General features: G+C 34.6%; 1 protein-coding gene across 1 annotated transcript in view; it reads right to left on the bottom strand.

Annotated features, from left to right (window-relative positions):
• The window catches only part of LOC148949118 (venom protease-like), a 122,024-nt gene that overhangs the window by 52,051 nt on the left and 51,515 nt on the right, over positions 1 to 18,458 (bottom strand). Inside the window, exons 2-3 of the mRNA XM_089093179.1 lie at positions 14,314 to 14,600; positions 203 to 457 (exon numbers count right to left, since the gene is read on the bottom strand). Coding sequence (XP_088949305.1) covers positions 203 to 457; positions 14,314 to 14,600 — 542 coding nt within the window. The remainder of the gene's footprint in view (positions 1 to 202; positions 458 to 14,313; positions 14,601 to 18,458) is intronic.

Genomic DNA, 18,458 nt, shown 5'->3' with positions numbered 1-18,458 from the left:
GAGTGAGCTTATTTTTGTTTTGGTAACATTAAAGAAATGAACGTCATCTCTACTAGCGTTGCAACATAAGATAAATAAATTAAAATTAATCTTTTAAATAAATTAAATAAATTGAAATTAATTGAAATACACTTTTGGTAACGTTACAAAATGAACGTTGGCGCTGCTGAAGTTATAAAATGGAAATCAAAATAAAGCTTACCATCCAAGGCCATTCGCCAGGCTGGGCTTGAGTCCCACCTACAATTTTTCCACCACCTCCCCTGTATCCACAAACGTTTGTTTGAGATTGACGGTTGTTCTCCATTTCACTATATGAATGGCCATTGGTCCTATCACTTTGAGCTTGCAACACTGTTGCTTTTTCTTGAAATTGTGGAACTTCAGATGGAACTATCCTGACTGGTGAATAGAACGGTCGTGTTGCGTTTACGTTGGTGCAGCAGACCCCACGTTTCTGTAAAAAACTAAAATTTTAAAACTGTAGAAGCATGAAAAATTATAGATAAAAATTTTAGGAGACTGCAATGAAGTTACTTTCCGAAAATTTAGGGGTGGGTAATTAACTCTGTGGAAGGCGACATCACATCTAACCGTCAGGAGCACTAACGGCATTTTGTCTACAAAATCCGACATAACATCGACAAAAAAATCCGTCAGAACTACTAACCATCATAAAATCTAAAATTTAAAAAATTTAGTATTTTGGGGTCTAGGGGGGGGAAAGATACCTAGGTTAGGTTAGGTTGTGTATTTAATATATGCTATGCTCTACCCCCACCCACCTGATGTAAACATATATAGCCCAAATTTGTTTCGAAAATATTATATATTATATTTATTACTATTATATAAACTTATAAAAATTTCTAGATGTTATGACGGTTAGTAGTTCTGACGGATTTTCCTTTTAGATGTTATGACGTTTAGTGCTTGTGACGGTTAGTCGAAATGGTAGCACCCCCTCCAGAATAGAGCTAGGTGCAGTCGAAATGGTACCACCCCTTAACTATGCATAGAAGGCTAGATTTGTTGTCTTTTCAATTTTATTTTTAATAAAAATACAAAGATGGCGTTAAAAAACAACAGAAAAGTATTTTCCAGAATCTAGGGGAAGGGAAATATCTAGAGATGAACCATTACCCACCCCAATAGACGCGGCTGGAAGACCGTCATCTTCGATTTCTTAAAAGTTATTAAGAAATACTATCAACATTAGAAAATGCTAGGGATTAAATTCTATAGCTGGTAGAAACTCCAGCGTTCCTTCAATTACTCAAAGGTCAAAACGTAACCCTTTCAAAGGAATTAAATACATTTGAAAATCTTGCAATTTTAGATGATAATTTAGCTGACAATTCATTGTTGCTCATTGCTTTGTTCCGAGGAATGTCAAAACAAACACTATAACTTCAGTACTGAAGCAAATAGTTGGGATCAAAACTAGTAGAACTTTCGAATCTTCTGAATTTGAAATTTGGAATCGGTATTTTTGAGTCGTCTACTTGGTTTTGTCACGTTGGATGTTCCAGGTGGTAGAACGAAAATTTATCTTGTATAAACGACTTAACATTTGCAACAATGATAACTTTCAGACGAACACACGCAGAATTATCCAGAGGATGAATTATCCAGAGAATTATCCAGAGGATCCAGATGATGACTACATTATACTTTTCAACCCACATAATGCTTATTTGCTTATTATTATTCGGAAATCTAGTGCGCGTTCAAATACCTTTTTTTTTATTAAAAAAGGATTTGCTCCATTTAAGCACTTTAAAACTTGTTTTCTTTTTTACAATGTATAATGCAATTGGAATAATGTTACAGTTGGCACATTTTATTATAATTTGGGTGTTACAGAACATAACAAACTGTAATAACTATACAAAATACTGGTTTATTTCTTATCCAAATTGCTTTTAACGCTTACGACCGACCCATATTCAAACTTGTTATAGCTTTTTCTATAAAAAAAAGGTGCCGAACCATTAGTAATTATTATCAAATTAAAAGTTATTTTTCTTCTCCTCTGGGGGTATTGGCAGAAGACTATTCAGTGACAACGGGTCAGCACCTCGAAATGTAATCTCAACCAAATAAAAAATTCGAATGCTCCATTTTTAAGAGTGAAAGTAATTTGTTTTACGAGGCATAATAGATAGTGGATATGCACTGATTACGAAATCACTAATTAATTTAAAAAATCATTCATTAGTTTTAAAAAGAGAAGTTATTATGAGTGGCTCCTGAAACATTGTACGATCAATTTAGTTTACTATTTAGATAAATGTTAAATTGTGTGCATAATTAATTCAATATAATTCATTTAAGCTAAAGGAGGTTCAAAGGACACAAGGTTGCTATAATTGCCAGCCGTTGATTTCTGAAGGACTCACGAAAGTCCGGCCTACAATGTCACTCCTCTCCTACAAAGACACGATAAGTTAGTTTAAGAAAAATGAAAGAGAAACAATTTAATCGCTTTATTTTAAAGAGTGAAACATTTTTTATGGGTTTTATTAAATTGTCGACCAGCCCTAATTAAGCAACATCTTAAAAAGTCTTTGGTTATTCTTAAAAATAGGAACCAAAATCAGCTCTAATCGTAACATCAAAATATTACATAACAATTATATAACGATAATAATAAATAATTAAATAGCAACAAAATAATAGACAATTAAACAGGGGCGCCCTATCGGGGGGGGGGGGGGGAAATTGAAAAAAATATTATATAGCCTATTCCCCTTGACTATCCAGATATGGCGTCCTCTTGTCCTCTCCCTATAAAAATGCTTGAGCTACTCACCTGGAATTAAATAACAACAAACTAATAGAAAATTGAAAACCCTTATATAGAAAAGCTCATTGAAGACGATTTCTTATCTTCTATCAAGTTATGTCAGAGATAATTTTGTCATTGGAGGTTCATTAAAAAGAATAACATCCTGCAATAAGAATGTGTCTGAAAACAGAAATTAAACATTTTAATTCATATATTGAAGATCCCGCCACGCATTTCTTGTCATGGGCGTACGGAGGAGGGGATGGGGGGATGCTGCCCCCATAGAGCTTCAAATTTACTCTAGATATGGCTAAAATAGCAGATGGTTGAAAAAGCAGAAGGTTGAAAAAGCCGTTGAAACAAGGTATATGGCAAAAAAAGCAGTTGATAAAAGGTAGATGGTTGAAAAAGCTGGAAACAAACAGCCGAAATGACAGAATAAAAGTAAAACATCAGGCAATTATCCATAATCTTTTGGAAAGATTTGGCTCTAATCCAAGAATATAAATGCTGAAGCTTATTGATGATTTTTGGTGATTACTTATTAATAAAGATATCATAGATATGATAGAACTTGCTGGCAATGTAAGGTTTTGTGAACTGACAATATAAATTCAGCTCCCTCCAGCCCTTCATCACAGAATTGGCTGCCCCCCCCCCCCTAGACAAGAAGCTACGTACGCTCACGTTTCTTATGCTGCTTAAACGTGTAGGGGAAAATCACTTTTAACATGGATGTACGGAATTGTAACCCTGAGGCAGGGGGGATATTCTGAATATTTAACCTAGTGGAGGGGATCAACACTTTTAAAAAGTGCATTTTTTGGTCATTTTTTTCCACTTTTACCAGTGGCGTCAATCGGGGGAAGAGGCAAGGAAAGCATTTAATCCCCAAGATTTTTGTCCCTCTCCCCTATTTAAAAATATTTTTTTGCTATTTTCAATTAAAGATGTCTTTATTGGTATTTTCTTCAAAAAATTGAAAAGCAACAAAAATTATACCCCTCCTATATTTTGAAAAATTAAGCTCTACCCCCCTCTCCCCCATACATTTTCGTGGATTGACACCACTGCTTTTCACAGTGCAGAGTTGTTCTTGAGAACATTTTTAGCAAATTGGCATTTTATCCTTTTCACAATGAGGGTTTTCTCTTATAGAATTAACAAGGATATATATATTGCTCATTTAACATATAACTTTATGACTTTTGGCAAAAAAAATTTGACTTAGTCGATCGTTGTGATTTAAACTTTTAGAGAATAAAAACATAAAGAAAAACATAAACAAAGCACCAAAGAAAAACATAAGTAAATTCAAAGGAAAATTGTCATCTTTGTAGTCACTAATTGTGTATATATGACGTCATAAAACACCTTGGCCGTATCCAAGGGGTTTTATCGAGTTTTAACCTATACCCCCTATACCCTATACCCCCAAATCGTAAAGACATAACAAAATAAATATGATTACGTTTTTAACGCGTTTTTTAAAGTTTATTCTATAGCTCCCCCCTCCAAACAAATATCCTGGATACGCCCTTGTTTGACAAAATGCGAAAAAAATGTTTTTACTTGGTCGTTCTGAATGAAAATTATAGAGCGTGAATCATCTAAAGCAAAATGAAATAGAAAGAAAAATTGCCATCTTTGCAATCTGTTTGGAATTGTCACTGTGGAATATCTTAAAATGAGCAACAATTGGGGATAAATTGTAAAATCCCATTAAAAATAGTGGATCATTAATTAAATATTGATATAAAGAATCCAGTTCAAGAAATGTTTGTCCAACAGCCTGGACTATACAAAGCGACAAGACAAATCCAAACAGCTACAGAAAAAGGCATGAAAAAATGTATTAGGTAATAATGATACTTAATAAATCTCAATCTCAAGAACAGTTTAAAGAAATGCAACAAAGAGTGTCACAACAAGTCGCAAACGAAAATGAAGCACAAACAGATCTGCGGTTAGAAGACAAATGATAGTGAACATCAAATCAAACCACAAATGAAAAGTAAAACGAAAATTATGCTAATGCTTAATTAAGATATTTCACAGGGTATGTGCAATGGAACACGCCCGCTTGTCACTGAATTATATAGCAATATAACTAAAACAAAAATAAATACCGGGGAAACAGCTAGAAAAGAAGTTCATATCCCTCGAGTTACGCTCGACTGTAGTAAAGGACAACTTGAATATACAGTAGAGCGACATCAATTTCCATTCAAATGATGTCATGGAATCGCGGCATCATGCATACCAGAGACATGTATATTAGTACCAGGTGTACCATAATATATTTAAAATACAGGATTCTTTCCTTCTAAAGATGATTCGGGCAGAAATTAAACGTCCCCTAATTGAGTTCAAATACCGCTTCCAAGAGTCTAAATTCTTAATCAGCAAAAAGAGAAATTGCATTTTTAGCTTCAGTCAAACAACGACGCTAGTCGTTCGAATTTCGCTAAGATAATTAGTAGCAAAAAAAATTCTATGTACAATATTTCTGAGGAAGTTTAAATGGCAAAAAAAAACGTGTGAATGCTCGAATCATCAAAAACATTTAAAAGAATTCATTGGACGAAAGATTTACACCCTTGTTCCTCTTGGGCCAATGGCGAGCAGTCCTCATGGCGCCAGACTGAAAACCTATGTTTTGGTAGTTGGGTAGATGTGCTTTTTTAATTTGAATCGTAATTCAGATTTGAAACGATTAGTAAATCAGACCTAGAGAGATTGAGACGAAATTCTTATATTCTTGTCACCGTTATTGTCATTGAAGTGACCCGTTGCTGTGCAACTAAGCATGTAAGTTCAATAAATCTATTGTCTTTTTATCTGTGTTTATTTCATCTTATATGTCTGCACCTAGCCTAATAATAGATAATTAGTTCGAAAGTCTCCAAGGTAAATGCTCCCAACGGAATCTGATCTCCAGATAGCTCGAGAAAAAAGAGGCCACATTTATATGTCTACATGTTCAATTTTCTCTCATTAATTGGGAGCGGCGCTAGCCTAGTTGACACAATCTTTAGCGCTATAAGCGGCGCTATTGGAGAATTTTCAACCTCTACAATTATCAATCTTTTTATCGCTACAAATGGCGCGGTCGGTGGGAATACCTTTGTTAAAGCTAACAAATACTAGCTTAGTTATTTAGTTTGACAAGCAAAGGGAAGGAAAAGATATATAAATATATAATTAAATTGCTTGAGGAAAAGGATGAAAAAAACGAAAAAAGTAACAATAAGTAATAAAACAAAACTGGAAGCTTAGCATTCGGCGAAAGAAACCGTTAATCACAGAAAATTGAGGCATAGGAATAGGTCTTTAAAGGGTCTCCTTCACCTACACAGAGGACCTTCACCTGAATAATGGTGTTAGAAAAAATTCAAATTCTGAATTAGTTCCGTAAAATGAGTGAACAAGAAAATTTGAATTTTAAACCAGGGCTGCTTTACAGCCATGTAGATGTATAACAAGCCAGTGTTCATGCTGGTTTACAAGGAATATAAGCCCACATTAGGACAAACAGAGACATATTGATAATTCTGGTCCGTTCTTATGGTTACTCAATGACAAATCATCCTCAACTTTAGTCTGATTATAAATCAGTATAGTTTAGTCGAATATCAGATAGATTTTATATCAGATAAATACGATCTGATAGTAGAAATCAAATAGAGTGAAGCCAATAGCCCCTTATCCAATTAGTCGACAAATAGATTGTGCCTAGAAAGCTTATCATGCTAGAACAGAAACCTTATCACGGAAAAAATTACACAGGGCGTTAATAGGTGACACGTAACTTTTAAATATATAATATAAATATATAGTGTATATGTAATGCAAGTGATGTCAAAACGTCGGTGATCAGGGAGAAAGGCCCAAGGCGGGAAGCTCGTGGTCGACCGATGGTGACAAATAGTGTTTTTAGGCCCTGTGTTGCAAATTTTGCCTACTAGGTAGCTACCTTAAGAAAAAAACAACTATTGCCTTAATATATTAGTAGGCGTTGAAAGCGGGGCGGGGAATCATTGAGCTACATTGAAAAATATTTGAACATGGACCTTATCAAGGCTACTTGATTTTGATCTTTTAACTCAGAATATTAGAATTGACATGATTGCGTAAAATCAAAATTTGATTTTTTTATGCAATTTTTTATGCTATTTCCTGCCTTTGACACTATTTAAGAAGTATGCTTACTGAATATTTTCTTTTGAGAATAATTAAAATACATGAATGTATTTTTTTTGGGTCGAGTGTCATTTGTATTGCTGGGGTCGACTCCCCTCGCACACGTTAGGTCCCCTAGTGGATAAATATCCGAGTTATTTGCGCTTATTAATTTTATGGGCTATTTGTAATGATGGCAAATATCATACTTAACTTATTGATTTTTTATAAACAGATACCATCCAAAACGATTAAGAAAGTTCGTCAAAAGTCTGCCTATTGTTCTTAAAAACTACTTATTTGAAAATGTCAATTTTCTTTTAATGTTGTTCTATTTATTTAAGAGCGAGAGAGAATGAGCATATGTAGGTTTTATTTTTGTAGCTAGACATAAGACATAGCTTAGTACTTCAGTTTAATTAAATCTACGTTCAATGTTTTGTTACAACAAGCATCCTTGATTGCTATACTTTGCGCACCTTAGACTAAATTAGTCTATGTTAGTAAGGATTTGATTGAGTTTTAGATGTCTTATTTTCGTTGCTGTTATTCCTATGCCCTTTCAAAGGATGATAGAAAGGTTGGAACAGAAAATAACCAAAGGTAGGAAGCTCGTGGTCGACTGAGAACGACAAGTGGTTTTAGACCACGCCTTCTGGTAAACCCAGGAAGTAACTCACGGCCAATTATTTTTTCTTGTATTTTTTTTAAACGACCGTAGAAAGGAATATTTCTCAATCCTTCAAGTGTAAGAAATTAGTGTTTTTACGCCAATCAGGGCCAGTCAAAACAATACTTAAAGGTTGAATAGAAACTTCTGTGAGCTAGTTAAGTTTTCGTTTTTTGGATCAGAATGCTTTGAAAGAGAAACAGAAAGTTTACTTTTAGCTCCGAGGCGAAAAAAAAAGAAAAAAAAAGAGTAAAGCGTTTTAATTTCATTATATTATATCTATGACGTATACTATCCTACAGCTCCGTGTTAAACATTACTTCCAAAGAGAAACAAAGGCATTAATGTCTTTAGCTCCTTGGCGAAAAATTTAATTTCATTAGTTTATATCTATGACGTATACGATAACAGAGAAATCACTGTTCTATAGTTCAGTGACAAAAATACCCTTAGATTTCATAGGGTTAACTATGAAATACATTGTGTTCTAATCTTTGTTAAATATTTTTGCAAGTATGTCACTTTTTATCTTAACTATACTGACTACGGTTTACCATTTAGTTTTCAAGAAAAAACAACTAATACCCTAATCAATATGGATATTATCAAAAAAAAAAAAGAAATTATCAGTACAGAAGCGTCTAATTATATGAAATATTTTATCTTAGTGCAGATTATAATTATTTTAGGCCTACCAGTGTAATTATGTGCCGCAAGTTTGCTTATTCATGTGTTTCTTACTCGAGAAATATAATGTTTCTTACTCGAGTAATATATGCACCAATAGCCAACTATTGGTAACTATAACCAAACAACCTATTGGTACGTTTATATGTAGAATTTCACGGTGGATGTGGAATTATATCTCAATAATAATATGTAAAATTTTAAAACCATTTGATCAGTTAAGATATATGGATTGAAACCCTGTGTAAGTCCAATGGCAACTAAGTAAAACCCACAAGGAAGTCCCCATTAATGTGAAGGTGTTTTTCGCTTAACGGATTCTAATAAGACTTTAATATCATATTTATTTATTTAGTTCTGAAGGGTTTGCTCAAACAATAGCCTTCTAAAAAGATATTGATGTCAGTTCTTCATTACGCTTATATTTTTTGCCAAGCATCAACTGGAATCTACGCGGGCAAGCTTGGAAATCCTGCATCTAGTTACCTTATTCTAAAGGCGAATATGCGGCTCCAATGTTGACTTGTAATTACGGAAAAATTGTGAGACTAAGAAGGCGAAAACCGAGAGAAGAACACGGGGAAACAGCTGAAATGCTGAGGTTAAACCCGGAGCCCCATAAGAACGTCTAAGCCAAGAAATAGGGAAGACATCAGAAAACGAGTGGGTATTGAGGTCACCATTCGTCCTTGTTATGTCTTGTTCCCTCATTGTAGTATCGTTTACGTAAAACCGTGTGGTTATGACGCAGCGCATGCGTTTCTTAAACAGCACGGACGTGCTTGAACAATGCAGGCATGAAATAAGTTGTAAAATTAGACCTCAAACTTAATAATGTAGGGTAAATTATGTTTATTTAATAAGTATCGAAGAATTATATAAGCCCTTTATCGATGTTTCCATTCTCAAAACAAATTTGAAGACATCTCTGTTTTAAATTTTCAGATTTTTGTTGAGAGTACTAATATTAGTGTATTTACTTAATTCTGTCTCATAGCTAAGAAACTAATGAACCCAATCAATACGTGACTTATTTGTACTATGAGTGTTTACTTTAAAGAACGTGTGATTCTGCCTCGCTATTTTTATTACAGGAAGTAAATGGACACATTGGTTATTGAGCATTACAATGAGCTGTCCAGTACAGATACCACCCAGTAGCATCTATTTTCATCATATCTCAACCAACGAAGAGTACTCACAATAGACTACAGGCAATTTTTCATCCCAGCTTCTTCTACGAAAACAACAGTTACCTTCGATCGTCGTTTCTTCGACCATGAACCATATTACGTATCAGGTAACACTATATTTAAACCTCAATATCAAGCACCTTAACGAACTTTATAATCACATAAATGCTGAGAACCCCATCGGTCAATAAAAGATAAACGATGTTTAACTATATTTGAAGTTAAATTATACTTAAAGACATTTGAAGATATTTGAAGCTGAAGTTAGAGACAATTTGAAGTTTAATTCTGAGAACCCCATCGATCAATACAAGATAACGATATTTAACGATATTTGAAGTTAAATGATACTTAAAGACATTTGAAGATATTTGAAGCTGAAGTTAAAGACAGTTTGAAGTTTAATTCTTAGAACCCCATCGATCAGCACACGATAAACGATATTTGACGTTAAATGATATTTAAAAACATTTGAAGGTATTTGAAGCTGAAGTTAAAGACAATTTGAAGTTTAATTCTGAGAACCCCATCGAGCAGTACAAGATAAACGATATTTGACGATATTTGAAGTTAAATGATAGTTGAAGATGTTTGAAGTTGAACTTAAAGACAATATATTGAGAGAATCACTATAGCATGACGATAACCCATTTCAAAAGGCACAAATGAACAATTTTACGCGAGAATACATTCTCTATGTGCCTAAAAAAATCCTAAAAATGATATACTGAGAAGAAAAACACCAACACCTGTAGTGGGAAGGATCACTTCCCAATTGACTATTAGAACGATATTTAACGGTCATTTCCCAGTTGACTATTAGGGAAAACTTGTCGTGTAAAGACAACTAGACTCGAACTGTTCCACGAAGAAACCATAACGTAAATGCTTCAAAATTTTTGCCAAGACAAAAAGAGTGAAGGACAACAATTTACAACAGAAGGGTGTAGTACACTAAGGACACGAAGGTGATGAATAGATGTGAATCTACATGTGTTACTTCCTAATAACTTTAACACTTCAAAAATCGCAATAGTGAAAGTATTTTAAAATTACCAGTGAACATGGTAAACACAATGTTGTGTATTTTAAATCGTTTTTGCATGTAGTATTAGACATCCAGATAGTTATGTGTAGCGTTGTCAAGCTATTCATTTAATGTAGTTTAGATATAATGTAGCATGCCACATAGACAAAAAAAAAGTGAATTCAAAAAAAAACTTATGTAAAGGTAGAATAGCCCCAACCTTGTTGTAAATATAAAAGTAATCAGAGTTAGATGTAGAAAAAAAATCCTTAGTATAGTAGCTAACCTACAACCATAAATAATCTTAGTCCGGGAGATGAATTTTAGAAAGGGATGTAGAATAAAATAAAAAAATAATAGAGAAAATTTTTAGCACTCCTAATGAGCAGTTACTAATGACGGGACGTCGTTAATTGATTGGAAGGGTGATGTGTACCATGAGTATATTTAAAATACAGGACTCTTTCCTTCTAAAGATAATTCGGGCACAAATCAAATGTCCCTTAATTGAGTTCAAATACCACTTCCAAGAGTCTAAATTTTTAATCAGCAAAAAGAGAAATTGCATTTTTAGCTTCAGTCAAACAACGACGCTAGTCGTTCGAATTTCGCTAAGATAGTTAGTAGCAAAAAAAATGCTATGTACAATATTTCTGAGGAAGTTTAAATGGCAAAAAAAAACCGTGTGAATGCTCGAATCATCAAAAACATTTAAAAGAATTCATTGGACGAAAGATTTACATCCTTGTTCTGCGTGGACCAATGGCGAGCAGTCCTCATGGCGCAGGACTGAAAACCGATGTTTGTGTAGTGGTGTGGATGTGCTTTTTAATTTTAATCGTAAGTCAGATTTGAAACGATTAGTAAATCAGACCTAGAGAGATTCAGACGAAATTATTATATTCTTGTCACCGTTATTGTCATTGAAGTGACCCGTTGCTGTGCAACTCAGTATGTAAGTTCAATAAATCTATTATCTTTTTTATCTGTGTTTATTTCATTTATATGTCTGCGTCTAGTCTAATAATAGCTAATTAGTTCGTAAGTCTCCAAGGTAAATGCTCCCAAAGGAATCTGACCTCCAGATAGCTCGAGAAAAAAAGAGGCCACATTTATATGTCTACATGTTCAATTTTCTCTCATTAATTGGGAGCGGCGCTAGCCTAGTTGACACAATCTTTAGCGCTATAAGCGGCGCTATCGGAGAATTTTCTATCGCTACAAATATCAATCTTTTTTATCGCTACACAGGGACCGAGCAAAGCTTCATAACGTTTCTTAACATTTTGTTTCCTTAACAAAAACATTGTCACAAGACCCACTATGATTTACTGTGGCCAAACTGTCAAGAAAGGACTGACAGGAAACAAATGTTAAAAATTTTATTCATTAAAAACTAAGAAGAAATTAAACATATAAAATCAATCAACCTTACAAAATCTGTGAGGCACATACGCCCTTTTGGAAATCTTGACATGCATATTTTCTTTTGATTGCGTCTAACACCACTCAATTCCATTTGAATAATATCAGCAGATTTTAAAGATTTTATCCATTAAAATTAACAAGAAACTAAACTGTAAACCTTACAAAATCTAGGAGGTAAATGCACTCTATTGGCAATCATGACACACATAGTGTCTTCTGATTTATTCTAACATCCCTCTAACCGTTCCTTAAGAGTCTCAAATTGATATCCTTAGCCGTTCCTTAGATATTGCACGTACACCTTTTTGACAACCTGTACAAACATAGGGTCTTTTGGATTTAATTCCGCATCCCACTCAACATTTTCAGAAAGATTCAACTTAATATTCTTATCCTTACCTGTTTCTGAGGTACTATAGATGCTCCCTTTCGATGACCTGAATCCGCGTAGTATCTTTTGGTTTAGTTTAACATCCCCCCTTCAATATTCCCTGAAAGTTCCAATTTAAAACATTAAGTTGTTTTAGAGATAGTACAGATACACCCTTTAACAACATGGATGTACATAATGTCTTTTGGTTTAGATTGACATCCCCTTATCATTTCTAGAAGTTTCAACTAAACAGACCAAGCCATTCCTGAGACATTATGTTTAACCTATGCCCTTTTGACAACCTGGATAAACACGATGCCTTTCCATCAAGTTAAATATTCCCTCAAGGTTTCAAGTTGATACCCTTAGTCATCTGTGGGATATTGCAGATACGCCCTTTTTTCAATCTGGATGCATATAGTGCATTTTGATCTAGCTCAACATTTTCCCTCTGCATGAAATGAAAGTTTCAAGTTAATGCCTTTGTCGTTCCTAAGATATAGTAGATGCTCAAATAATTTGTTTCAATAACTGGTAAATTACCAAATAATTTGTAATAAGTTATATTGAGATATATTTTTAAACCAAATAGAAGCGACATTTATCATAGTCACGGAACATTTCAAACAAGATTTTCGGATCCCAGATTTTAGGACTATTGGCCGAAGTTCGTTCTTTACTAGGTTGCAGCTGTTGCTGCAACAATTATTATTTAGAAAAACTATATCATTTCATTAAAAAAGAAAAAAATACTTCAGTGGGGCAACAGCGTTTCTAAACTGTAGAGAAAGCCTGGATAATAAAGAAATAAGGAAAGAATAATTGAAATAAGTTAAAAAGAAAATGAAATCTCGGTTATGGTAACAAGATCATAAGTTCCAATCGGGTTTAGAAGGAGAAGTAATAGGTATGACAGGTAGTCCAAAACTCTCGTATCTCTCTTTCAAAAGTCAAGATCTATGAAAACGCATGACCACTCCCAAATATTGCAACAAAACTACAGCTCCACGATACCTGCAGGCAATAACAATAATTTTATAGCTCAATTTGACTCCTTCTGTAAAGCAGTAATTCACAGACCCAGCATAAATATATACAAGATCAGTAGCAAAAAGTTTCTTCAAAAATGACACACATCATAGCGCGCTGAATGGAAAGTTCCCAGTAAGTCAGAGCAATAGTTTTAGTTGCTACTTGGTATTCGATCTTATCATTCCCATCGTAATGCGCTAAACATTTGTCATTGCACGTGCGCAAAGAAGGGGAGTCATGAAGAGAGATCTAGATGAATGTGTTTCAAAAATTATTAATGGAGAGTCTAGGACATTTCGTGAATGTTCGTGTATATGTATTTTTGCTGCGTTCACAGAGGATCTATCTAGAAACAACAAGATCTAAACAGGAATCTAGAAGATTTATCTCGAAAAAGCTTCAAGCAATAACCTCTATGAAGAATATGGTTCGACCCCACTTTCTAGGGCTATAATAAAATAAGGTTTATAAGATAGGTATACCCGGTTTTACAGATGAAACATGAATGATTGCCACACACTATGCTTTTTTCCCTTCATCTGAGACCGAATGATGAGTAGGTCGCCCCAAATGAATTGGAAGAGATCACGAGGATGGATAGATTTAAAGGAAATTGAAACTCTTTGATAAAGGGTAAAGAGTAATACTTTGAATCGATTGGGGTGGAGGAGGACCGTGTGCACCGGCCCTGGGAGGCATGGTGCTTCAGTGAGTTTTTAGTAGAAATATTGCTGTCAACAGGTTTTGCCCTTTGGCACCCACAGTCATGGTTCTTCAGTGAATGTATCATACGATCCTCATTAAGCATACAATTTGTTTCAGTAAAAGGAGCTTATTCGCAAGCCCTGTAATTGCAAAAAAGATTACGAGCATTAAAGACAATATCTGTAAAAGACTCATTAGAAGAAGAAAATTCAGATTTAAACTTACAGCAGATATGGTTCTCTTGTCAAAGAATGCACAATTTCCGCTGTCTTCCATAATCGTTTCTTCCAAAACTTTCTTATTAAAAGTTTTAATATAGGGATAACATTCACTAAGATCCATACATTTTCCGAATTTTGCTTCTTCATTCCAACAAGGATTTTCTGGAGCCTTAAAGGTGGAAATACTTTCTCGTGTCTCTTCCATCGGATAGGGTAGCTTAAAAAAGAATGGTCCAGCTGGAGACGGCTCTATTTGAATAAATTGACGGCCTTCTCTTGGTAGCGCAGCAGCTGCAAAATAAATAAAATTTAATACAGTGCTTGGCATAATGATAGATAGATAGATAGATAGATTTATTCACACGAAAAGCCCAATTGAGCCATGGTGACATACACAAAACAAGCATAATGGACCGTTTATTACCCATGCTCTGCTCCTGATTTTATTTTTAAGGGTCGTCTTTCTTTTCTGCTTTTGAGTTAGAGTTTAAACAATATATGTAACCCCCTCTCCTAGCTATGGAGCTTTTGTGGTAGCTAGTCTTTTGTGTTAATTTGTATTCACTAATGAATGAAGCTTATCTTAAACATAGTAATGGAATATCCGTTTTTCTCAATTTGTCAACGTATCAACAATGTTCATCTGTGGTCACTAGGCCAGAAATGTGGCTACCATTTGTGGCCACCAGGCCAGGTCCTTGGCCACCAGGTCACTGAAATCTTGTAAATAATATCACTAAATGATGAGTGTAGTCACTACATTTCAAATTTGACTTCTTTCTTCTCGAAAGTGTTAGAGAATGTGTAGTTTTTGACCATCTACATCCTCAGGAAAAGTTTAAGGGAGTTTTCCATAGGGAATAGGAGGCATTCTACAAAGAGACCAAAATAACACGGTTTTATTTATGGTACTGATGCTATGATGGGCATACAATATTGTCATCTGACTGGGGGGGGGCAAAGGAAGTTGTGGAAATTATCAGCACACTAAGCACTGCTATACAAGGATGCTTTGACTATTTTGACTAACTATTGACTACTTGACTAACTATTTGTAGTCAAGTAGTAATTTGTAGTCAATTTGTAGTCAAGCACTGCTATACAAGGATGCTTTGACTATTTTGACTAACTATTGACTACTTGACTAACTATTTGTATTCACGTAGTAATTTGTAGTCAATTTGTAGTCAAGCACTGCTATACAAGGATGCTTTGACTATTTTGACTAACTATTGACTTCTTGACTAACTATTTTGACTACTTGACTAACTATTTTGTTGACTGTAAGACCCACAAAACACTAATCTTGCTAAAACGTTGAATTGTTAGTATCCTATGTTAATACTATGACGTTGATGATACCGTTTTTAGACCCTGGAGGGGGGAAGGGCTCTTAAACAGCTGATAAATCTGTACACATATTTCTAAAGGCAACTTACAATTTTCGCAAGAACTGAGTTAAATCAGGTCGTACAATCTGCATTTACTATCCAATAACTAAAAAGTATTAGTCAGATTGGGGTGCTAATCCTTCGTTTCTAGTATTAACTAAAAAAAACTTTTTCCACAAAATAAGTTTTTCAAAGAAAAGTAAAGAACTCCATTAAACAAAAAATGAGTAAAAATAAAATCAAATAATCTACGAAGCTCAAAACTACCACAAATCAGCATCGATAAATAAATGAAACACAAAACGAACAGAAATTACAATAAACAACCGAGTAAAACTCAAAACGAGCAGAAATTAACATGAGTAGGGCTCAAAACCCCTATGCATTTCCAAGGCCAGAACATAATTTGCACTTTACTGAAAAAATATAAATGTTTTTACTTTTATAACTTTAATAAATCAAATAATATTATAATTTTGATTAATAAATATCAGTATATGTATATTAAACCGACAATGCACATTCAATTGTATTTTTTTCAGTAAAGTGCAAACTATGTTCTGGCCTTGGATAGGCATAGGGGTTTTGAGCCCATTTCATTTTAATTTCTGTTCGTTTTGGGCTTCATATATTTATCGATGCTGATTTGTGGTAGTTTCACACTTCGTAGATTATTTGGTTTTATTTTTGTTCATTTTTGGTTTAATGGAGTCCTTTACTTTTCTTTGAAAAACGTGTTTTGTGGAATAAGTTTTTTTAAATTAATTTCTATTCGTTTTATATTTACATAGTCTTTTCAGGGTAAAATAAAATAATATCTTAAACTTTATAGTTTAGCCTGCTATTTGTATGCTAGAGAAAATTTTTCAGCAATTTTTAACAGCCTACACCCTTTTAAAAATCTGGACACAAATAGTAGAGTTTAATTTAGTTTCATAACTCTTCTAGTTGACCTGAAATAGAAAACTTGATTCCATTCGTAAAAAAAATCTGTTTATTTTCTTAGATAGCTTGGATACACTTACGCTATTTTGCTTTACTTAAATTTTAAGAGCAGAAGTAGCCCAAAAAGTTTGAACATGATACCCTCAGTCGTTCTTGGGGTACTGCTGAGATGCCATATTGGGAATTAGCATTAACACAGTGCATTTTGATTTAATCTTAAGACAACATTTAGTTTTAAAACATAATGGACAAATGGGAGGGTGGGCGTGGTAGGGGAATTAGTTGCCCTCCAATCACTCTCAGCTATTAAAAAGAACACAAGCCCTTTCTATTTTCAATCGAATGAGCCCTTTTCAAAGTTTCTACGACAACTCCTTTGATACGAAGTGCCCTGGTCTAAAAAAAAATAATAATAATACATTGTACCCACATCGCTCTTTACTATAAAAATGTCAAGCCTTCCAATAACTTTCGACAATTAAAAAAGGCACTAGCCCTTTAAATTTCCAATCGCATGAGCCTTTTTTGAGCTTCTAAGTCAACGCTTTCTATAAACACCTTATATGCCCCCAGGGCATAAATTACAACCCTTGCCATGAGGGTGGTGAGGGGGGGGGGTGTCATTCCCTAAGACCTAATTTCCAGAACCTTCAACTACGTTGAAAGAAATGGCTATCTCAAAATTTTGATTGGATGTGTTTCGGGAAATGGTGGGCGTGGAAGGGGTGTTAGTTGCCTTCTAATCACTTTCGACTATTAAAAAGGGCACAAGACACTCCAATTTCCAATTGAATGAGCCCTTTGGAAGTTTCTACGACACCGCTTTCTATAAAAAAAAACCTTATATGCTCCCAGGGCATAACTTATAACCCGTGCCCTGAGGGCTGGGGGGCGGGTTGTCATCACCAAAGACCTAATTTCCAGAACTTTCAACTATGTTGAAAAAAATTGCTATCTCAAAATTTTGATTGAATGTATTTGGGGAAATGGTGGGAGTGAGAGGGGGGTTAGTTACTCTCCAATCACTTTCGACTATTAAAAAGGGCACCAGCCTTTTTAATTATCAACTGAATCAGCCCTTTTTGAAGTTTCTAGGACAACGCTTTCTATAAGAACCTTATATGCCCCCAGGACAAAAATTAAAACCCTTGCCCTGAGGGCTGTGGGGGAGGGTCACCTTCAAAGACATAATTTCCGGATCTTTCAGGTACGTCGAACAAAATAGCTATCTCAAAACTTTGATTGGATGTGTTTGGGGAAATGGTGAGCGTGAGAGGGAGGTTAGTTGGCCTCCAATCACTTTCGACTATTAAAAAGGGCATTAGCCCTTTCAATTTCCAATTGATTGGGCCCTTTTTGAAGTTTCTACGACAACACTTTCCAAAAAAAACCTTATATGCCCCTCGGGCATAACTTAAAACCCTTGCCCTAAGGACTGTGGGGGGAATGTCATCCTCAAAAACATAATTTCCGGACTTTTTAACTACTTTGACCAAAATGGCTATTTCAAAATTATAATTGGATGTGTGTGGAGAATTGCTGAGAGGGTGTTAGTTATCCTCCAATCACTTTTCCAATCCGAGTCCTTTGATTTTGAATTAAAGTTATCAAGTATTTTGCAGTAGGTTTGACTATTAAAAAGGACACTAGCCCTTCTAATTTCAAATCGAATGAGCCCTTTTTGAAGTTTCTATATCATAACTATCTAAAAAAAACAACCTTATATGCCCCCAGTGCATAACTTACAACCCTTGCTCTGAGGACTCTGAGGAGGTTGTTATCCTCAAAGACCCAATTTCTTAAACTTTTAACT

This window comes from Artemia sp. Qi Xiang Cuo, chromosome 8, assembly GCF_049724085.1.
Source record: "Artemia sp. Qi Xiang Cuo chromosome 8, ASM4972408v1, whole genome shotgun sequence".
Taxonomy (NCBI): domain Eukaryota; kingdom Metazoa; phylum Arthropoda; class Branchiopoda; order Anostraca; family Artemiidae; genus Artemia; species Artemia sp. Qi Xiang Cuo.
The sequence above is the reverse complement of the archived record's forward strand: the minus strand, read 5'-3'. Positions and strand labels throughout refer to the sequence as shown.